This window comes from Vanellus vanellus, assembly GCF_965231255.1.
Source record: "Vanellus vanellus genome assembly, chromosome: 1".
NCBI classification, from domain to species: Eukaryota; Metazoa; Chordata; class Aves; order Charadriiformes; family Charadriidae; genus Vanellus; species Vanellus vanellus.
This window is the reverse complement of record NC_138905.1, coordinates 222,329,295-222,352,555: the sequence shown is the minus strand read 5'-3', so window position 1 is coordinate 222,352,555 and position 23,261 is coordinate 222,329,295. Positions and strand designations below refer to the sequence as shown.

General features: G+C 53.5%; 1 protein-coding gene across 2 annotated transcripts in view; it reads right to left on the bottom strand.

Annotated features, from left to right (window-relative positions):
- Nucleotides 1-23,261, bottom strand: part of STIM1 (stromal interaction molecule 1) — a 105,140-nt gene that overhangs the window by 47,123 nt on the left and 34,756 nt on the right. For both annotated transcript variants that reach the window (XM_082499410.1, XM_082499411.1), the window contains exons 2-4: nucleotides 17,339-17,469; nucleotides 6,110-6,224; nucleotides 664-775 (exon numbers count right to left, since the gene is read on the bottom strand). In XM_082499410.1, coding sequence (XP_082355536.1) covers nucleotides 664-775; nucleotides 6,110-6,224; nucleotides 17,339-17,469 — 358 coding nt within the window. The remainder of the gene's footprint in view (nucleotides 1-663; nucleotides 776-6,109; nucleotides 6,225-17,338; nucleotides 17,470-23,261) is intronic.

The following is a 23,261-nucleotide window of genomic DNA, read 5'->3' as shown; positions in this document are numbered from 1 at the left end:
TCAGCTTTTTTACCCAAAAAACTGCACTGAGGTTTTTCAAACCTATGATGAGTTTAGGCCAACTCAGGCACGTACTTCTCTTGAGGAACACAAGGTTCCTTTGCCAGAGCATCAAGGGGAACGAACTAACACCAGCACATACCAGTGCTGGGGAGTGCAGAGATACAGAACCAGTAACCCTTGAACTGGGAACTCCGAAGCACCCCGGGAAGCGGGGATGCTCCTTGGCTGAGGATGGTGGGCGATGACGGAGAAGCTCCGTGACCAGGCTGGGTTACAACGGTGGGCTGTGGCAGAGCCAGCACGCAGCCCAGTCTGCCCAGTTACAGGTCAGCATTTCAGCGCTGAATACGTAGCTTCAGGTGGAGGCAGGCGAAGTCCAGCACACAAACCAGCAAGGACAGCGTTCACGACCCCGCGATTCGGACGGCAGCCTCTCCTTCTGCCCGCAGCAGACCCACGCTTGCCCAGGGCTCGCTCACTCCCTGCAGAGAGGACCATGGCAAAGCCGGAGTCTCCCAACGCAACACAGGCGGAAGAGGAATTAGCCCCGGCGCTGCGCACGCCAAGGAATCACACGGGATGTTATGAGCCGCCTCAGATCTGTTTTTTCTCCCCGGCACACGTCCCAGAGGAACGCAAGACAATGCAGTAGGCACTGACCTGGGCATGGCGTGTCCACTCAGCTGCAACTTTCTGAAGGTCTCTTCATACTGCGGCAGCTCTACGTAGGTAATGAGCCACTGGACCACCTCGTCAACCGTCCAGTTATACACTGCAGGAGAGGTAGCAGACAAGCAAGCGGCTTAATATTTTTACTAAGCAACTAAAATCATCACGGCAGCAACAACAGCATAGCTTCACCGACATACCTCACCCTGTCACCATCGGTGAAGGGAAAATATCTACAGAGCTTAAACACATTCCTATACAGTATGCAGTGAGCTGGGGTGGGATGACACGAAATTCTGTGGACGATCAGCCAAGAGATAACCCCCCTGGGATACCCCGGGCAATCCTGCAGGTCCTCAGCCTCTACCCGGGCGCGTGGGCAACTATTTTTGTGAGTCTGTTCTACACACGATGGGCTGCTACAGATCACAGAGTCCCAGACTGGTGAGGGTGGGAAGGGCCCTCTGGAGCCCCCCCAGTGCCACCCCCCGCCAGAGCAGGGGCACCTCCAGCAGTGGCACAGGACACCTCCAGGCGGGTTTGGAATGGCTCCCGAGGGGGAGACTCCCCCCCTCTCTGGGCAGCTGTGCCAGTGCTCTGCCGCCCGCACAGGAGAGAAGTCCCTCCTCAGGTTCAGATGGAACTTCCTATGGTCAGTCTGTGCCCGTTCCCTCTTGTCCTGTCACTGGGCACCACTGAACAAAGACTGTTCCCATCCCCCGGCACCCGCCCTTGAGGTATTGATAAGCATTGATACAATCCCCCCCTCAGTCTTCTTTTCTCCGGACTAAAAAGCCCCACGTCCCTCAACCTTTCCTCATAAGAAAGATGCTCCAGTCCCCTCATTATTAGAATCATAGAATGGTTTGGGTTGGAAGGGACCTTGAGAATCGAGTTCCACCCCCCTGCCCAGGGCAGGGACACCTCCCCCCAGCCCAGGTTGCTCCCAGCCCCGTCCAACCCGGCCTTGAACACCTCCAGGGATGGGGCAGCCACAGCTTCTCTGGGCAGACTGAGTGTGGACACCACGGGCTACCGCAGGTTTCGCCTGGACAGACACCCCCACAGCATGGGAAGGACTGGTGCTGTCCCAACCACAGGGACAGGGTGGTTGGTTTTGACCCCGTGCTTTCAGCTCAGGGAAGATAAACATGACCAAGGACATCAGACAGAGGAGCAGCCTCAGCCACTGCCTTTTGCCATGTCACCAGAAGGGCCTGAGGTCCTCGGAGACGCAACACCCAAAGCGCTGGCAGACCATAACTGAAATCCTCCGTTTTCTACCATCCAAGTGAGGTTGCCATCTCTAAACTCCCAACACAGTATGTTCCTCCTCACCACGTGCCCTCTATAACCTGTCCGGCAACACGCTCTGAAAGCCTCACCCCCTCCTCCAGACCCGTGCAACACGTGAGCATCAATTAAAGAGAAGTGCAGGTGGAGAAACACCATAAGAAAATGGTTGTCAACAGGTTGAGAAAGTGATTTGCAGGAGGAGGTGGAGCGGGCGCAGCAGCCCCAGAGAGCCAGGTGAGCATCTCTCCTTCCCTGCCTCTCCTGGGGATTTGGGGACTCTTTTGGAGCTGACACACAGCCCTAAAGCCACAGATATGGAAACGCTGGGGAAGGAAGCTTCTGCCTTTGCCACTTAGTTTTGTTGTACTTACAATGCTGTGAAGGCAAAGAAAATCACACAACGGATTTTTTTCATAGGACAGAGCGGGATTTGCCGTGCTTTTAATTTATCAATCACTGTCTTTGCTTTGCGTGGGCTGAGCTCTTGTGGCCCCCAGCAGCCCCGGGTGCTGTGCTGGACATCACCGCTGCCCACCGCCACCACCTCGCGCGCTTCCGGCCCAACGCCCATCCATCTCCCGCACGGCCTTTCCAACAGCCGTGGGGAGAAAGGGCCCGTGCACTGCTGCTGCGAGGGCGGCCAAGCGCAGGGCCCCGCTGCGCTTCTTAAATGTCAACAATGAGTTGTCTCACAAATATGAGAAACATCTCCCAGCTCGCTCCAGCTCGCTAAACGCCTTCGACGGAAAGATGACAAAGCGGGCAGGACGGGAGCCAAGCGCTGAGCAAAGGAGAGTGAGACTGGAAAGGGAGGTGTCATCCCCGTGTGGGCTCGCACGATGACTTGCGATGACAAACACAAAGCCAGCGAGTGCCCTCGCTCAAGGAAACTGTCCATAGGGCTTGTCCCACAAGGCCCCTCCATGTCCCCAGAACAACAACGGCCACCTCTCAGCCCCACACAGCCCAGCCCTGAAACCCTCAGCTTCCCTCTCTTTTTGGCCTTCCACATCCAGGTCTTTATTTTGGAAGGAAATCACAGAATGGTGTGGGTTAGAAGGGACCTTAAAGACCATCTCGTTCCACCCCCCTGCCCTGGGCAGGGCCACCTCCCCCCAGCCCAGGGTGCTCCCAGCCCCGTCCAACCCGGCCTTGAACACCTCCAGGGATGGGGCAGCCACAGCTCCTCGGGGCACCCTGCGCCAGGGGCTCACCGCCTGCACAGGACAGAATTTTCTTCCCAATATCTCATCTCAGTCTCTCCTCTGTCAGTGTCAAACTGTTCCCCTCGTCCCATGGCTCCCCTCCCTGACCCAGAGTCCCTCCCCAGCTCTCCTGGAGCCCCTTTAGGCACTGGAAGGGGCTCTGAGGTCTTCCCGGAGCCTTCTCTTCTCCAGGCTGACTTCCCCCAAGTCTCCCAGCCTGTCTTCATAGGAGAGGTGCTCCAGCCCTCCGATCATCTTCGTGGCTCTCCTCTGGACATGCTCCAGCAGGTCCATGTCCTTCTTCTGTTGGGGACTCCAGAGCTGGATGTAGTACTCCAGGTGGGGTCTCACGAGAGTGGAGTAGAGGGGCAGAATCCCCTTCTTTGACCTGCTGGCCACACTACTTCTGATGCAGCCTAAGATACGGTTGGCCTTCTGGGCTGCAATGGCACACTGCTGGCTCATGTTGAGCTTCTCATCGCTCAGCACCCCCAGGTCCTTCTCCTCAGGGCTGCTCTCCAGCCATTCACTGAGAAACACACTGGCACGCTCCCGTGCGAAGACGGGCAGCGATGGCATCCTTGCTGTGATGATCTGATCTGATCTGCTACTTCAGTGGCTTTGGTAGAGCTTACGGAGGGCTTTTAAGAGCAGCACAATCTTTGTATTTTTGGATAATTAGGGGGCAGAACCAGCTTTTCAGCTGACACGTATGACGAGGAACAGCAGCAGTTGTAGGCAGGTAAAGCACTTGCTTGACCTCGGGTGTCAGGATCGGGCAGAGCTGCCGCGGGCACCCGTCCCCGTCAGGCCCCCGGCGCTGTCTCAAAGCGGCTTTTCACGCCCGTATGGAGACATGGACCTGTTCTACAGGCCTGATTCTACTCGTTTTACGGCTCGGGATCCAACGCCACCATTAGGCTCCATGTCAGACCAATACTCTATTTCATGAGCTAGATACAGACTGGCGGGGAAGGAGGACAGGAGCGGTAACTAAACCCCAGACAGTGAGCAAAGCCGCGATGCCGCAGCAGCTCTACCCAAAGGCACGGCAGACGCGTGCGTGTCAGAAGCAGGGAGAGAGCAAAAGCAACTCGGCAATTAAGGGAACTGGGGAGTATCATGGGATGTTCTCCTCCAGCCCTTAATGATTTCTACCCTTTCCCAGCCAACATTAAAATACGCTTCAGGCAAAGGCATCTGTAAACAGCCGTGCAACAGAATAAACACTTCTGACACGAGGCTTCCCTTGGACACGGGAGACACAGCGACTTGTTAGCATCATCCCCATGTGTAAGTGCGGTTTGGACAGGAATTTCCAACACGCGGCTGCCCATCTCCAGGGGACGGAGCGCCTGATCCTGGATAAACAACGCCAGGATCGTGCACTGAACCTCTGTGTTTTCAAACCGCCTTTCCAGCGCCGTACCTCGGCACTCATCCAGTCCTTCTGGGATGGCCACAGACTACAAACTCACTCAAAACTGTATGCGCACAGCGCTCTGAAAACACTGAGCGCGTCCTGCCCCGAAGAAACGTATGAACTAAGACAGAGGAATCAAATACAAACGGAACAGGACACGAATGAGAAAAACTTTATCACTGATGAATTGATCAGAAGATTCAAATCCAATTTCTGAAGTGATGGGGGTTGATAAGATAACCTGATCTTGGAGGGCAGAGGGAAGGAAAAAGACTGTAAGTGAAGGGAAAGAGTAGCAATTAAAAGTATTGGGAAAAAAGATGTTCCAGGTCTCAAGAGCAACACGGTGACTAGTGTAATGAGGGGAAAGGGAAAGCAGAAGTGGAGGAGCAAAGGGCAGCCAGTGGCAGAACAGTCCGTGCCGCGGGTCACAGAATTACCCGATACACCAGTGTGCATCAACACACCACTCAATGCAAGAAGTAAATCAAAATGCATCCCACAGTCAACACTACACCTATGTTTTGCAGAATTGCCATCTTCCTACTTCTACACCCTCCCCCCCTTTTCATTTTCAAGGCAGTGAAGATTTTTCTTATTAGTGCTGCTGCTCTTAAGGTAAAACATCCTCCTGTAACGAAGCCCAAAACTTGTGAATAACTTCTCTTAACTAGAAAGAAAAATCAGTTTTAAGATCTCTCAAAAGAGAAATTGCAAAATTCTGGTCAGGGAAAAAGCGGAAGTGAAATTGTGCCTCTTCCTGACCACCTCGGCCACCCTCTGGTGCGCAGAGAGGCGGCGTGGGAAAGCCCAGGGCGCGGGCAGCCCGCCCGCAGCACCCAGGGAAGCACTAACGAACTGCCAAGTTCCTTCCAAGACTCAGAAGCTTCAGGAAGTTTCCTACCAATGAGGGAACTTCCCTCACCTCCCCGGGTTAACTTGCTGTGATGAACACCACCATCTCCGAGCTGTTTGCAGCTTATTCCTACATTGAATGTATTCACATACACTTCTACTTGTAGGGCTTTATTCTACCTTCTTTTCACTAGATTAAGGAGCTTTCAGGTTCAGCCAGTTTCTTCTAAGGAAAACACGGTGTGTAGGAAAACTCCCACGCAGCTCTATTGAATATTTAGGATGCTATTACCCGATAAAAACACCAGCTGAAACTGGGCAGGAAAAGGAGGACGTGGAATAGGACAGCATTTGGCTCAGTTTTAACACGCATTGATAGAGGCAGAGAAACGAAACAACAATGTATACTTTTATGGCCATACTCAGACACCAGCGTTAACAGTTGGGAAGTACCAAGACCAACGAAATCCTGAAAGCCCCCACCCAAGAAAGGAAGCCGGAAAAGTACTTGTACAAGGCAGCAAAAGCAGCAGCAGCATGTTTCTCCTGGGAGGTGCACACACCGCTGCCAAGGTTACATGAGACCCACAGTGTCTATCACTTTTATGGCACGGGGGGTGGAGTGGGCTGTTTCATTTTGCTTGTTTGTCTTTTTTACCTTCAGATGTCTTCCAGGCCTTCCAGAGATCTTCCACGCTAATGAGCTTGTCTTCTCCATGGAAGGTGCTGTGCTTGACTGTTGGGTCATGATAATTCAAGTCCTCCCTCAAGAACTAGGAGAAGAATAAACAGCGGGATTATTCTTTGATTCATCTTTTAGAGAGATGAGAAGCACTAAAAAAAAAATCACCTGTCTTCTGTACTATTACATCCACAGGTTGCCACTGAATAATTTCTATGGCAGAGTCCTAGCAAGTCTGAGATGCAGCACCTCTGGTCTTCATTCACTCTGATTAGAACTACATCATCCCCCTAGTCCATACAATCACAGAAGGGTTTGGGCTGGAAGGGACGTTTAAAGATCATGCAGGCCAACCCCAACCCCCCTGCCCTGGGCAGGGACACCTCCCCCCAGCCCAGGTTGCTCCCAGCCCCGTCCAACCTGGCCTTGAACACCTCCAGGGATGGGGCAGCCACAGCTTCTCGGGGCACCCTGCACCAGGAGCTCACTGCCCGCACAGCCGAGAATTGCTTCCCAATATCTCATCTCAATCTCCCCTCTTCCAGTGTCAAACCGTTCCCCCTCATCCCACGGCTCCCCTCCCTGATCCAGAGTCCCTTCCCAGCTCTCCTGGAGCCCCTTTAGGCACTGGAAGGGGCTCGGAGGTCTCCCTGGAGCCTTCTCCAGGCTGACCGCCAACTCTCCCAGCCTGTCCTCCCAGCAGAGGGGCTCCAGCCCTCGGATCTTTTGATGGCCCTCGTCTGGACCCAACAGGTCCATGTCTGCCTTGTGCTGGAAAGCCCAGAGCAGAACGTGGTGCTCCAGGAGGGTGTCAGGAGAGCAGCTGAGTCGCTCTGACACATCACACCACCAATTAAAGACCTGCACCTTACTTCTAGGTGAGCGCCTTTTTATCTAGTTCGAGTTTCAGGATTTTATGATGCCACCTGTTTGCTAAGCAGCCCTCTGCAGCAGAGGCACGGACTAACGCAAGCTGTAAAGCTAGAAATAAGAGGATCTGTACAATTATGAGAAACAGAGAATGCTCATAAGTTCCCCATAAGGCTGCGGCAGACGATGCCTGCCGGCGGGGTATGGGAAATGAGACGCGCAACAGAGACAGTAACCCAACAACGCTGGAAAGAGAGAAGAAAAGCCAAATGACGGGGTCCGTGCCGCCCCAGGGCTCTGGGGAGAGATGGGGAACACGGGAGCAGCCGCAAGGAACATGGAAAAAAGCCTTTTCTAAGGAGGAATCGAGGCAGCGGGCGGCGAAGCAGCCAGGTCTGGGCACCGCAGAGTGTCCGACGGACACACCAAACTGAACACGAAGAATCCCTACAGTACATCTGATGATTTCTGTTCCTGGCAAGAGAAGCCAGAACAAAAAACAGTAAGCATTTCTGTTAAATTAATTTTAAGATGGATAGACAGAGTATAAGAAAGCCCTGGGCTTTTGGGATTCCAGGCTTCTCTCTGAATTACAGGATCTCCGAGAATTCAACTAAACGGCACGATGGAACCAGCTTTATGTCAATGGAGAAAGACTCCAAAAAAATCATTATTAGATGTGACCTGCACCTTCAACTCAAAGGCGAAACCAATGCCATCTACGGGAGGTGAGGGATTTTCACTGAAGTCTGAGCCACTAACAAAAAATATAGATATATATTGTCAGTATGGTCTGCGGATATCTCACAATTCTCTCGGGGAACGCGTCTGTCACAGTCACGTGCTCTGGTGTGCTCCCGCCGCACTCCCGGCTCAGGAGAAGATGAAAACACAGAAGAAAAGTGAAGAAAATTGTATCAGAAAAAAAAACTAAGAGAGAGTGTGAGAAAGACTAACAAGATTTGGGACTTCCCCGTACGCAGGAGGGATTCGTGAGATGTGAGGCAGCCAAGTACATGGAAATCAAACAGAAGAAGGAGGATCGCTCACATTCCAGTACCTGATATACACAACAAACTTAAAAGATAATTTCACAGTCAAATGCCTGCGTGCATCATCCAGTGCACAACTACCACGCAGCCTTCTTTACGGCAGGTCTTTGAAGTGTGCAACAGAATTAAAAAAAAAAAAAAATGCCATCTCCAGATAAGGAGAAGGTATTTCCATATCAGACGGCACAAGAACCGCCTGCGAAAGTTTTCCCTTCCCGGGCTCTTCACAAACACGCTGCGGACGCTACCGACACCACGGCAGGTACCGGCAGAGCACCCGGGTCTCCGGCCGCAGGCAGCAGCGAGACGCCGGCAGGAAGAGGTGAAGCCATCGGCCTCGCGGCTCGTCAAGTCGTGACCGAGAGGGAACACCGCAATGTCACCGGGCGCTGCACACGGCGCGGCTGCCAACTCCCACCGGGACCGGAGGGATCAGCTGCTGCTCTGTATATTTAGCTCGCAGAAAGGAAAAGTGATCTCCTGCAGCTTTCCTTCAGCACACCATCACCAAAACAAACCCCCAAGGACTCTCTGGAGGGGACGGCGCTGCCTGCCGTGAGAACATCTCTATAAACGAGCGGCGAGGAGGATGAAGGATGGGACCGTCCCCTCCTCCTCTGATGAGCTCTTCATGCCCGGCGCAGCCCAAGCTGGGCTGCATGCACCGAAGCCCCGGGGGACCTTAACAGCTGATCTCCCCTTTGTATCTTCCATGAAAAAGACAAAAAAGAATAGCAGCCCTGAGGAGAACTTGGGGGTGTTGGTGGGTGAGAAGGTCCCCAGGAGCAATGTGCGCTGGCAGCCCAGCAAGCCCCCGGCACCCCGGGCTGCATCCCCCGCAGCGTGGCCAGCAGGGCGAGGGGGGGACTGTGCCCCTCTGCTGCGCTCTGCTCTGCTCTGGGGAGACCCCCCTGCAGTGCTGCCTCCAGCTCGGGGGGCTCAGCACAGGAGAGACATGGAGCTGGTGGAGCGGGGCCAGAGGAGGCCCCGGAGCTGCTGGGAGGGCTGGAGCCCCTCTGCTGGGAGGACAGGCTGGGAGAGGTGGGGGGGTCAGCCTGGAGAAGGCTCCGGGGAGACCTCCGAGCCCCTTCCAGTGCCTAAAGGGGCTCCAGGAGAGCTGGGGAGGGACTCTGGGTCAGGGAGGGGAGCCGTGGGACGAGGGGGAACGGTTTCGCACTGAAAGAGGGGAGATTGAGATGAGATATTGGGAAGAAATTGTTGCCTGTGGGGGTGGTGAGCCCCCGGCACAGGGTGCCCCGAGAAGCTGTGGCTGCCCCATCCCTGGAGGTGTTCAAGGCCGGGTTGGACGGGGCTGGGAGCAACCTGGGCTGGGGGAAGGTGGCCCTGCCCAGGGCAGGGGGTGGCACTGGATGGTCTATACTTAAGGTTCGTTCAAACCCTGACCATTCAGTGATTTTAACAGTTCAAATACAGCAGTTCGCCAAACTCTGCCTAGGATGGTCTATAGATGTGAAGGTTTCTGCTGGGCTGCTGGTGCAGCCACCTCAGCTCTGCTCCTCTGACCCAAGCTAGAAAATAGAAATGCGTTCAGCTGACTGTTGACCCGCTAGCTCCATATCTGGTACCGTCAGACGTGTACTACTGCTAAACACACTTCCTCCAACCTCCACATGCTGCCAAGCACCACAAATCGACCAGAATTCCTATTGCACAGACTGTAATGCACCCATGTCCCCCACGGCAGCACTGCTCAGGAGCTTTCAGAGCCCACACTTCCACATCTACTACACAATTTTCAGGGTGTATAGCTGATCTTTTCCCGCAGACTTCATGTACACAGGTAACTGTACTGAGCATGCACATGAGAACAGGCGTATATATGGAGTAGCCACAGGACTCCCAGATGTGCAGAGCACCAGGCACAGGAACCATCACACAAAAAATATTGACCTACTTGAAACCCATTAAAAAGCAGCACTTCAAAGCGTTAAAGAACCCTGCTGATCCCATCCCTGGAGATACCCAGACTTGGAGTCCTGGGCAGTTGGCTCTGGGTGGTCCTACCTGGACAGAGGTTGGACCAGATCACCTCCAGAGGTCCCACCCCAGATCACCTCTCCAGAGCTCCCACCCCAGACCACCTCTCCAGAGCTCCCACCCCAGACCACTTTCAGCCTCAGCCAGTCTGCAAATCCACAAGGAAAGGAAATGTAGTCAACCAAGAACCTGACCACAGTTCACAGAAAGACAAACCGTGACCGCACCATCCAAAAGCAACAGGAACAGAACCAATGCTACAAGCAACAGCCAACATGAACAGAGACCACTGTGGGAAGACTCAGTCTGAGAACACTGCTTGATGTCAAGATTTCTTTTATAATTTAACGTGTTTCTGTACCTAATGAGAAGGAGCAGAACCCAAGGCACACAAAAGCCCACTGCTGCACACCCTTCCCAAACGCCCAGCCCTGGGAGAGCACCTCGGGGAGGGCGGTGGGGTGGTGAGGAGCGGTCCCTGCACAGACACCGAGGGGAACTGCAGTACCCGGGGAGGCAATGTGGCCAATCCCTGCTGAAGACACCCACAGTTCTGACCTCCACAGCAGCCCAGGGCAGAAAATTACCTCTATTTGGGGAGAAAAACACTTATTTCTCTCAGCGCCCTCTGCTCACAGCCACTCCACCCCAGGTTCCCAGTGCGCACTGGAGGCACTGGCAGAGACTGGGCGCTCTAAAGCAGAGGTATCACCCCCTCCAGAAAAAACTATTACAGAACTGTTTCAGGATTGTATAACCTCGTTAAACACAGGGACCTACATTTTAGCTCTCCGTCTGCCAAATCCTGTGACCAGGACGCTTTTCTCCGCTGTGGAAGGGGTGAGGAGTTTGAGTTGCACGGGTTAAGACAGACTCGTCGTCGCAGTGGCTGAGAGCAAGCGCACAAATGAGCAGTTCCACGAAAGTGTGATTTTCTGGAGGGTTTTTCCTTGTGTTTTTTAATATGCGGAAACTCCACCTACTCACTCCCGACCCTGGACATCCCCCCCCGGATCTCTGCTCATCCCCCTCCTGAGCACCGGCCACCACCCCGGCGAGAGCTGCTGGGGGCCAAAACCGACCAAGCGACCACAGAGCTCACCGTGCACCTCTTCCCTCAGTTACCTCACCAATTTTAACATCTTTCCCGAGATACCAGTTTTCATTAAAGTTGCAGAGAACTTTGGTTTTCCAGCCCTTATTCCCGCTAAGGCGCCTGACCCCGGGCAGTGAGATGGGGGCTGAGGGGAGCCAGGGACCACCCCAGCAATGCCATAACGCTCCTCTCCTCAGGAAACCAGGCTAACAGCATCCCAGAGACTCGTCAGGGTGAACCTACATCCAAGTTGCCCCTAAACAGCCGGAGCTGCCTTTGGAGTGAGCGCGAGGAGCAGAAATAGATCACTAATTAGAAGATTTCCCCACGAGGGACAGTGCTTTCATTTTAATTGAGGTCACCGATGTCATCTGAAACTTCATTGAAAATTCACTTCCAGAAAGGAAAAACGCAATGACTATTTAAGGAGAGCATGAAGTTGCTGGACAAAATTTCACCTATAACTAGAATATTTTAAAAATACAGTTACCTGTCTGTCCCTCCCTTTCTGCCCCATCAGGTCTTTTAATCCAAACAAAACATCCCCGTAACTTACCCCCCAAAGAGAAAGGGCCAAAATAGTACATGCAAATAGGAAGTTCTGCATGAAGAAGGGAAACGCTGCTGCGGGAGCCCCGAGCGTCGCCCTCCCCAGGCGTCCCTCTGCACCGGGCTCCAGCAGGAGACCACGCGCCTCCACCACCAACGTCCGCGAGACCTGCAGGCTCTGCCGGAGCTCGCAAACGCTTCCGAAATACCGGTGATTAAACCCAAGCTTTGGAATTACCTCAGCCTTATCCTCAACAGAGGAAGGTTTGGGGTTTCTTTTTAATTAAAGGCATTAAAGCAAGATGAACAGAAAGGCAAATGGCAGTGGACTGTGGCTTTCCAGGCAACTCATCCAGCTCAGCTCAACCTCCGCGCAAGGCTGACCAGGCACCAACCCGTTCTGTCCCGGAGCTACGGTAAGACGTTAGTGCGCTCACTTTGGTCTGCTGCAAATCCACTTATTAATAAAATAAATCCCAAGGATATAAACCTACACTAAAGGGAGACTGCTCAGAGCAGCCGTCTGCGGCACGGCACTGCAAGAGCTTCCGCCCCTCCATGGGTACCCTCCGAATGGGGACCTCCCACCCGGACAACGCTGTGACCCGGAGAGGGTCCCCAGCCTGTCCCAGAGGCCACCCTCGCCCGCCACGGGCCCCCGGGCAGGGAGGTGCATGCAGGCGGTGCTCCCCCTGTCCCTGCCGCAGCCCGAGCACGTTGCCCCAACACAGCCCTTCATGGGCCAGCCTTTGCTTCCTAAAAAATAGATGGAAACGGAGCATGCCGCGCCGTCCTCCATGTCCACCCCCAAGGGGGGAGCTTGGCACACTGAAAGAAGAAGGGTGTACAAAGATTAAACGTAAAAGCTGTAAAAGGCTTAAATTTGAGCCTCCTGCATTCTTCCAAACAGTCTCTCCGGCAGCTGTCCCACCACCCAAGAGGGGAGTTAAAACCCAAGTACAGGGTGCGCACGGGGTTAGAGCGGACAACCCTGGAAGCAGAGGAAGCCAGCGCCCAGGCGGGAGCTGGCTCACCGAGGGAAATTCTTGAAATGCCTTCTTCAGTGGCTTCAAAGCCTTTATGGAAAGTTTAATTTAATGCAACTTTAATAGAAGTTTCAAGCTTAGCAGAGGTAAATCTCGCAACTGTATTTATAGAATCACAGAATCGTTTAGGTTGGGAAAGACCTTTGAGTCCAACAGTAAAGCTGACACTGCCAAGCCCCCGACTTAACTTGCGGTGACCACAATACTTCATTTTGTCAGCAGGCAAACAGATAGAAATACTAATTCCTGGCCAGTCACAGAGACCTACACCTGCACGCAAGTATTCTCCAGAGACAGCAATATTTGCACAGCAAATGCATAACAGCCCATGAGTATAGAAGGGAAACCAGGCAAAACGATCTTCAGTTCTCAGAAAAGATACATACTTAAAATAACGACTCGGTGTGACAGTTCGTGTCAAACCAGGACACTTGGTTATGCTGCAAACTGTGGTTTATATTTCATTTTGCTTATTTTCTTCCCTCTTGAACCTAAAGAGGGTTGTCACAGGTCACTTGTGAAAAGTGGCACACTAGCAGGAGGAAAAGAGCCATTGCAATGACCATGGGGATGGTTCTTGTTTTCATCTCCATATCACACACACAGCGCTTCCCGGCAACTGCCATGACCCAAGTTCCTGCCCCGGCCAAGATAAAATCATACAATGGTTTAGGTTGGAAAGGACCTTGAAGATCATCCAGTTCCAACCCCCCTGCCATAGGCAGGGACACCTCCCACTAGACCAGGTTGCCCAAGGCCACGTCCAGCCTGGCCTTGAACACCTCCAGGGATGGGGCCTCAACAACCTCTCTGGGCAACCTGTCCCAGTGCCGCACCACCCTCACAGGGAAAAACTTCTTCCTAATGTTCAAGCTGAACCTGCCCTCTTCCAGTTTAAAGCCATTCCCCCTCGTCCTATCGCTACATGCCCCAGTAAAAAGTCCTTCCCCACCTCTCCTGTAGGCCCCCTTTAGGGACTGGAAGGCTGCCAAGAAGATCTTCCCAGAGCCTTCCCTTCTCGAGGCTGAACAGCCCCAACTCTCCCAGCCTGTCTTCATAGGAGAGCTGCTCCAGCCCTCCAATCATCCTCATGGCTCTCCTCTGGACACGCTCCAGCAGGTGCATGTCCTTCTTCTGTTGGGGACTCCACAGCTGGAGGCAGTACTCCAGGTGGGGTCTCACAAGAGTGGAGTAGAGGGGCAGAATCCCCTCCTTTGACCTGCTGGCCACACTTCTTCTGATGCAGCCCAGGAAATGAGGAAGAAATTGTTTCCTGTATGGGTGCTGAGCCCCTGGGCGCAGGGTGCCCCGAGAAGCTGTGGCTGCCCCATCCCTGGAGGTGTTCAAGGCCAGGTTGGACGGGGCTGGGAGCAACTTGGGCTGGGGGGAGGTGTCCCTGCCCAGGACAGGGGGTGGCTCTGGGTGGTCTTCAAGGTCCCTTCCCACCCAAACCATTCTGTGATTCTATGGTAAAAGCACTGCAGGAATCTGTGTCCCCTGGAAGTGCTGCAAAGGACTACTGCAGGTAGCAACTGGTACAAGCAGGGGAAAACTAATGGAGACTCCGCTGGGATCAGCTGGGAGAGAGGGACACTGCGAGAACCCCTGGCCAGGACAAGCAATGGTTGGTCACCAAGCTCAGCAGCACCGTCCTGGCAGCTCGGCTTCTCCTGAGCTGGGAGGGATAATGCACACAGCAGAAACCAGAGGAGAGCTTCTGGGACCACGACAAGCGACGCAAGGGCGCTGGCATCCATCTGATCCAGCTACGAGGGGTTTTTAGGCTGACCAGTAACAGAGGCAAGGCAGAGAGATTCTGAAGCCTGTTAGAGAAATAAAACTACTTCTACAATGGCAATATCTGCACCGTGAAATGACCTGATGGTACAAAGGCTCTGAACAGACGATGCTGTCAGGGCTTGTACAACAAGCTCTCAACTAGTCCGGAGACAGAGGGCAAGATTTGCTCAGAGAGACATAAAAACTGCTCGTTAATGCCCAACCCAAACAACATGAGGCTTATCCTCAATCTAATAACAGGCGCGTAGGACACACCGAGTGAACCAATTTGCCTGAGGCCACCCCGGGAGCCAGTGGGAGAGGCAGAGCCACAGCTCCAAAGCCACACTGAGCAGAGAACTGCCTCCAGGGGAAACACCACAGTTTAGGAAATGCAATTGAAAGCTTTTCATTTGTTTTAATTACTCTCTCAAGTGGGATTTAGGTGGAGGGAACAGCACTGCAACCTGGGAACAGTCAGCCAACACCGCTGGCTCCTCGTAAAGAAGGTGCTCAGTTCCAGGCTGCTGCACCACGTCCTCGGGGACTGTCACCTCCCGAGAAACTCAAGAGCCCTTGCGATGGCTGGATTTGGCCAATGAACGGGACTGCTGCGTTAGTTTGGGTGGGAGATTTAACCTCCCTGTTCCGCAGTTTCTTTATCTGAGAAGTGGGAATAACGCACCCTGGAGAAGGGTTTGTGACGGACCGGTGGTTGAGCAGTCCTCAGGGGACAGCGCTGTGCGGGCTGTCACATGCCTTCAGTTTGTCATCCGCATCACAATGGGGGGAAAAACAAAATCCAAGAGATCACCTTTGGTCCAGCAGCAGCATGTCCCAATTTTGTAAACTGCCAACCCCACACAGATTATATCAGGTTCTCCCACAAGGCATTTCTCCAGAGCCTACAAAACATGTACCAACATCTCCAACAAGGCCAAGTGTGGGGTCCTGCTCCGGGGTGGGGGCAACCCCCAGCACAGGCTGGGGATGGAGGGATGGAGAGCAGCACTGCGGAGAAGGGCTTGGGGGTACGGTGGAGGGTGGGGGGGGGGGAAGCTGGCCAGGAGCCAGCAATGTGCGCTTGGCTGCATCCCCTGCAGCGTGGCCAGCAGGGCGAGGGGGGGACTGTGCCCCTCTGCTGCGCTCTGCTCTGCTCTGGGGAGACCCCCCCCAGTGCTGCCTCCAGCTCGGGGGCCTCAGCACAGGAGAGACATGGAGCTGGTGGAGCGGGACCAGAGGAGGCCCTGGAGCTGCTGGGAGGGCTGGAGCCCCTCTGCTGGGAGGACGGGCTGGGAGAGGTGGGGGGGTCAGCCTGGAGAAGGCTCCAGGGAGACCTCCGAGCCCCTTCCAGTGCCTAAAGGGGCTCCAGGAGAGCTGGGGAGGGACTCTGGGTCAGGGAGGGGAGCCATGGGACGAGGGGGAACATTTTGACACTGACAGAGGAGAGATTGAGATGAGATATGAGGAAGAAATTGTTGCCTGTGGGGGCGGTGAGCCCCTGGCGCAGGTTGCCCCGAGAAGCTGTGGCTGCCCCATCCCTGGAGGTGTTCAAGGCCGGGTTGGACGGGGCTGGGAGCAACCTGGGCTGGGGGGAGGTGGCCCTGCCCAGGGCAGGGGTTGGAATGAGATGGTCTTTAAGGTCCCTTCCCACCCAAACCCTTCTGTGATTCTCTCATCAGTCAAAGGCCTGATGTGCAGAGAGCGTGTTCAACAGAGCTCCGCAGCGCAGCACCGGCAGCTGCCAGCCCCTCCGTCCTCCTCCGGCCGAGCACACGCTGGGTACTGGGTCACCACCAGCAGCATCTCAGCAGCTCCTGGCTCGCCTCCTTCCAGGGCCAAGAATTCAGACCATTCAATGGCCACTGTTCCCAGCACCGCCCGCCGCAGCCACAGGACATGGACTTGGCACGAGACCCTTCAAACCTCCACCCTTCGAGCAACTTGTGCAGCTCCAGAGCCATGCATGGCCCTCCTGAGGCCAGCGGCGAGGCCAGAACAGGAGCACATCCCTCCCGGGGGCAGTGGTTCTGCTGTGGATTAAGGGACTGGGAGAACTGGGACTGGAGAACTGCCTGGGACTGGCAGCAGATCCCTTCACAAGTCTGCTTTCTTTTAGCTTCCAACATTTTGACTTTCTTATTTAGATGCCAGCATCCTTGTAAGAGAGAATTCCTCTCCTTGAACGGAGCTTGGTAAACGAGCATCCACTGCAACTGGGGCAACGTTGTAAATAAACAGCTTTCCCTTGTCACTTATTTCTATTGGTGCTCATGTAAGAAAACAACAATTTTATTCCTCTTCAGTGAAGTTATCAGTTAAAACCTCCAAAGCCAAGACAACAAAAAACTATTTATTTTTCCAGCAGTATGCACATGCGTACTATAACTGCTTCCGCTGAGTCAGTGGAAGAGCGTAGTTAAGACTGTGATGTGAAGGGGACAGCAGCCAGTGGATTTGCTCAACAGTGACAGAGAGGCTCCATCAGAATTCAGGTGTTTACCAACCGCACAATTAAATGAAATAATAACAACAATCACATAAACCTATCTCCTTCTCTTTCAGTGTTGGAATAAATTGATACTACCTTGTGTGTACAAGCAGATTACGTGGCTAGAAACCCCCAGAAGAGAGGGAAAGCCACAGATACTAAAGATTATAGTACAGAAATGCACCGTTTGGATCAGAAACTCGGCTCAGGATGGCACATGGCCTCCTCAGCCAGACAATGAGCTCGGCAGCCCACAGCCTCAGAGTCTGCAGACCTGAGTGTCAGGCACCCCGTTGTGTCAGCATGACACATATCAGAACTAACCTCGTCACTCTCCTCCACGTCCACGTTGCCGTTGGCATCGTCGTCCATCTGCTTGTGGATGTTGCGGACGGCTTCAAAGCTGAGCTGCTCGTCTTCATCATGGCACAAGGGCTTGTCGATGCGGCAGAACTCTGCTGAGGAAGACAACACCAGCGTTAGGCAGCCTGGACCAAAAATACAGCCGGCGTGTTTTCTCACTAAGCTTCTCATGTTTGAAAAGCACTTCCACCGCCCCGTGCCTCCCGGCGCCCCGAGGGCAGGTCTCACAGCCGGGGCCTTCTCCTGCCGCCTGCCCACCGATGCCCCGCTGGCAGGGGGAGGGCAGGACACAGCTGTACTTAACCTCCTATTTCACCACCTTCATTTCTCCCTGGGACATTGTTAGTGTTGGCACAGGGTCTGGCGAGGACATTCGGAGAGTAAGAGTTGTATGTTTATATAACGCGTCAATTAAAAAAGTTAGCCGCCTTCCTGATTATGAAATTAGTTTTTCTGGCTCGTTTTCCACATATTTTTCCCCGTTTCAACACTAACACTTTAAACTTTGCTCCATGCCTGAGTCCATGTAAGCACCCAACGCGGCTGATCCATCCCTTCTACGGCACTGCCGCGCGGCGACACGTGACTCACTGTGACAGCCGCAGACCAACGCTGCAGCGCCAACACACCGATGTCAGGCCCTGGAAACATCCCCCAAAGGCGAGACCTTCGTATGACATGCGTTAAGAAAAGCCCTTTTGTTTCACAGAGGCTGTACCAGAGTTACCGTAAGCAGAGAACAATTAAGAACTACCCAGGGCCGACCACTCCGAGATCCCTGTGAAACCAGTCGAAACGCTCCTGGCCCAGTTCCCCTTAGAAAGGGTTCGTGTTCAAAAAACCAAAGCGAGTTCAGACTGAACTCTTGGGAATTTAAGCAGAAAAGTCCAAATTACCTATGAGCTCAACCCAAACTCTAAGATGATCCTCTCAAGCTAAAACAAGCTTATTTATAGGAAAAGCAGACGGATTTTCTCCTGCTGCTGCCGCACGTGCTGTATCTGCTGCCAACAGCCGGGCACACACTCGCCTCGCTACGCAGAGACCGCCACTTGGACTCTCCACCTCTGTCACATCTCTGCACAACCAGCAAGTGCTTGGATCCACTATCAGTACAAAAGACTTTCAAACATCAAATGCACACAAGTTTTTAAAAATTATTTTAATCTTTTCAGCACATACTACACTATCCTTATGGCAAAAAGTTCCTAGAGGAAGTCCAAAAGCCTCTTAAACAGAGTTTCTGACCGAGTATCTGTTACCCACCACATTTAAGAATCCACTCAGTCAATTCGCTTGTGACACTGAGGACCTGCACCGCCATACCCGGCTGCCAACAGCCCTGCTCTGGTCCTGCCCCTGGGGAGGAAGAAGCCCAGGCACTGGCACAGGCTGTGGCCAGCGGGTGGAAAGCAGCTTGGTGCAGAAGGTCCTGCTGGGCACCAGGCTGACCACGAGCCAAGGGTGTCCTGGGCTGCGTCAGGAGGAACGAGACCAGCAGGTCGAGGGAGGGGATCCTTCTCCCTGCTCAGCACTGGGGAGGCTACACGTGGAGTGCTGGGTCCAGTGCTGGGCTCTCCAGTACAAGACATGGGCCTACTGGAGAGAGTCAAGCCAAGGGCCACGATGATGCTGAAGGGACTGGAGTACTGCTGTGAGGAAAGGCTGAGAGAGCTGGGGCTGCTCAGCCTGGAGCAGAGACGACTCAGGGGGGTCTCCTCCACATACACCAGTTCCTGCAGGGAGGGGGCCAGGAGGACAGAGCCAGGCTCTTCCCAGTGGCGCCCAGTGCCAGCACTGGAGGCTGTGGGCACACCATGGGACACAGGAGGGTCCCTCTGAACACCAGGAACACACTTTTCACTGTGCAGGTAGACAAGCCCTGGAACAGGCTGCCGAGGGAGGTGGTGGAGCCTCCATCCTTGGAGATACTCGGTAGCCATCTGGGCAGCATCCTGGGCCACTGGTTCTGGGTGAGCAGGGGGCTGGAGCAGATGAACCCACTTCAACCAGTCTGAGGTTCTGTCATAGCGCCGATCTCCATACAGAGCTTGCCACGTCGGGGAGGCCAGACCGACACCGGCTGATGCCGCCAGGTCCAGGTTCCGCAGTGGAAACCCATCCCTCAGCTCTCCTGGACCGGGTAAAATCAACCCAACCCCGACCACCCCCCCAAACCCACACTCAGGGACTCATCCCCACACGCACGCCGCCGTGCCGGGGCAGGTTTTGGTCCTGTGTGTGACACCAGCTACCAATGCTCTGGACCAAGGGCAGCTTCAGCCACAAGCCTGATTATTCCTAAAAGTTTGTAAGAACTCACTGTAAAAAAAAAACAACCAACAAACCCCCCAGCCACCCCGCAAAACACAACCCACAAACAAACCAACCTCCAAACAACAAACTAGCGTGCCATGTCAATGTAAGGCTGTTTTCTTGCCTTTAACCGTTGATTTTCCTCATCTTATGTCCCCACACTAAATACAGGGCTCACAAGCAGCTTTATTACGTGTGCACCCCCGGTCGGGAGGCTGAGTAAAATACTGGGGGGTTAATTTTGAGGTACATGAGCCAAGGATCAGGAATTTAATTCTAACTTTACTTATCTGCAGCAGAATAAATTATACTCTTCAAAGCCATATTCTGCTTAAAACAAAGTCACTCAAAAAACACTTTGATGGACGTCAGAGCGTTATTAAAATCAGACTGAGCTCTGATGCTTGTAATCATTATTCCTGGTGTCTTTGTATACGCACATATACGCAGCGTATTCGAGATCTTAGCTACAGATTTTGCACTAGCATGTTTCAAATACTGAACAAATTCCATGGGCCAATGCATAATATCATACACTACAAATTGAAAGGGGGTTTTGTGGGCTTTTGTTTGTTTTTCACATAAGGTACCCTGCTGAGAGTACCGAGCTCGCGTGTGATGTCCAGGAGACCCTCCCAGCCCATCACCCTTCAGTGCCCCGGGAAAAGGGATCTCCCAAAGGAGCTGGACGAAATGTCTCAAGAAAATCTATCTGTATCTCGCGTGAACAACTGCGCCTTATGCACACATGCCAAAAATCATCATCGTTAGATATCCGAATCCAGTTACACTTTGCTGCTTACAATGACCAAGTGTGGATAACAGCCATTGCTATGCGCGCCACTGCCCGTGCCCCACCACCCTGAGGCCAGGAGTCTGCAGCCCTCATCCCTGCTCCAGGGAGAGCAAATGCCCTCAAAACTACGAAGCAAAAAATGTTAAAAACTTACCCTAAAATTCCATAGCTGGTCTATACTTTAGAGCTTTTAAAGAACATACTTCTAATCTGCAACGCTGGGGTACAAACTGGTAGATAAGAAGAGGTAGAGTACCTCTAGACCACAAGGTTAACAGGCACAAACGTGACCATAGGAAGTTCCATCTGAACCTGAGGAGGGACTTCTCTCCTGTGCGGGCGGCAGAGCACTGGCACAGCTGCCCAGAGAGGGGGGGAGTCTCCCCCTCTGGAGCCATTCCAAACCCGCCTGGAGGTGTCCTGTGCCACTGCTGGAGGTGCCCCTGCTCTGGCAGGGGGTGGCACTGGTGGAGCTCCAAAGGTCCCTTCCCACCCTCACCAGTCTGGGATTCTGTGATAAGACCTTAGAACCGGTGAGACAGGCAGCCACACCGTGCAACCCTCCAGCTGCTGTGCCCCGATCACCCTCACAGGCAGGTTTAGGTCCTGCCTAAAAGTCTCTCTTTCGCAAATCCAGTGAGCAAACTGCCCCAATGGGGTCTTCAGCTCCATGACTCGGTGCTGCTGTGGGCAGCCCTGCGGCACCCCATGCCAACACTGTGCACATCCCTGGTACCTACAGCCGCAGCCCTGCCACCGACACATGCTGAGCATCAGACACCAAGGCCCTTCACCCCACCTCACACCCCACTTCTCCAAGGTGGCCTTTGGTGGCCCAGAGACAAACCGTATTTATCAAGGGTAGGCACCCATTTTTGTTACAAAAGCAGGTTTTTAAAAATGAGCTCTCTGACATGAGAACACAATCATCCTTCAGGGACACAGAGAGGCAGATGGATGGATCGCATGATGTAATGCTGGGAGAAGAGGCTTTGCTGGCCTCAAGTTATGCCAGGGGAGGCTTAGATTGGATATTGGGAAAAATTTCTTCACCGAAAGTGTTATCAAACATAGGAAGAGGCTGCCCAGGGAAGTGGTGGAGTCACCATCCCTGGAGGCATTTAAAAGACAGGTAGACACAGTGCTCAGGCACATGGTTTAGTGGTGGGCTTGGTAGTGTTGGGTTGATGGTTGGACTTCATGATCTTAAAGGTCCCTTCCAACCTAGACAATTCCATGATTCTATGACATACCTTACAATCTACTGCTGCAGAATAGCACCAATCAGGCTATAGGCACACACACGTGCAGCGGGGAGCATGGATGGCGTAGGTACCACCCCTAGCAGCTCCTGGTGGGCTTCGTCCCAGCACTGTCCATGGCTGTCAATGCTTTAATGGAGATGTCACCCGGAGAACTCCCACTTGGGTAAACCTGGCTGAGCAGGAGTCCACACTACCGGACAAGACTCACCCACTGGGGTGATGTGAGGTGCACCCATCTTGGCCAGGACAGAGCACCCAGCTCTGCTCCCTCTGGGGGTAACAGCACCCCCCTGCTCTGCCACCCACCCCTGTACCCACCACTGGGGCTGGGGGAGGGGTCATCTTCTTTGATGGCTTCTTTTTAGGACATTGTCATCAATGACAACACATTTTGTGTCACAGCACTTCGGCAGGTTACTAGTAGTGTCAGACCTAGAACTGGCATAATTTGGGCTGAATTTATACATTTGGTTTCATTATCTAGAAAGCTTATTATTTTTGGCACAATCTCCATCTACCTTGTGTAGTTGCAGAAATAAAACATGAGAAAATGTATTACCTCACCCACCTATTGCTGTCCATTCGCCCTTCGCTGGCTTCAGCTTAACGAAATAAAAAAAATTCCAGAACTGAGTAAAGCAGATTCTTTCAAGTTTCTCTATGAGAGCACCACACAAAAAATGGTTGTAAGAAACAGAAAAATTCATTAAAGGTCATAAAAAGAGCGGTTCCCCCCTCCGCTGACAAGCCGCTGTGCCCCCGTTGTTGGACACGGAGCTGTGCCCCCACACCAGCTCCCACCACCAAACCAGGGTCTGGGTAAGACCCTTCCCTTCAGGTCCAGCACGGCAAAGGCTGCGCCTGGGGCACAAGGCAGTAGGCTCTGTCTAAAGTTTTGGGTTTCTGCATTCATTAGCTGAAGAAGAAGAAAATAAGCTCTGGAACAGACTGCTCCTCCTGATAGATATGGCAGGATGACTTGGACAACGATGGAGATACTTGTGCACTCCTGAAGAGGCAGGGCTGGTGTCCTGCGGCTTCACAACCTCTGGAAGTTTATTCTGCACCACCTCGTGGCTGCCCCTACGGCCAGGAGAGTCCATCAGCCCTGCAAACTGGTGCCCCAAACCAGTGAGAGAGTCAAGAAAGCTCTCCCCTACCCAGCACAGAGGGGCTGTCCTCTCCCCCACGTCGCTCCTGGCCAGCTGCTGTAGGAAGCTAGTGGAGATAAGGGACACCTGAGCTGACGGAGCCTGCGGCTGGACCCGGGAAATAGATCTGGTACAGCAACATCGAGCAACCACAGCAGCAGCCAGGGGCAGGACCGTGGCGGGCAGCGCGTGAGGAAAGGTGGCAGCTGAGGAGAAGTCAGCCCTTCCCTGCTGTGGTGTGCCGGGGATCCTCCCTTCCTCCATCACACCTTGGGGGCAACAGGAGGCGGAGGGGTGACTAACGGCACCGCGCGGCGCAGCCACAGCCCTGTCCCAGTACTTCACAGCAGCCGGGA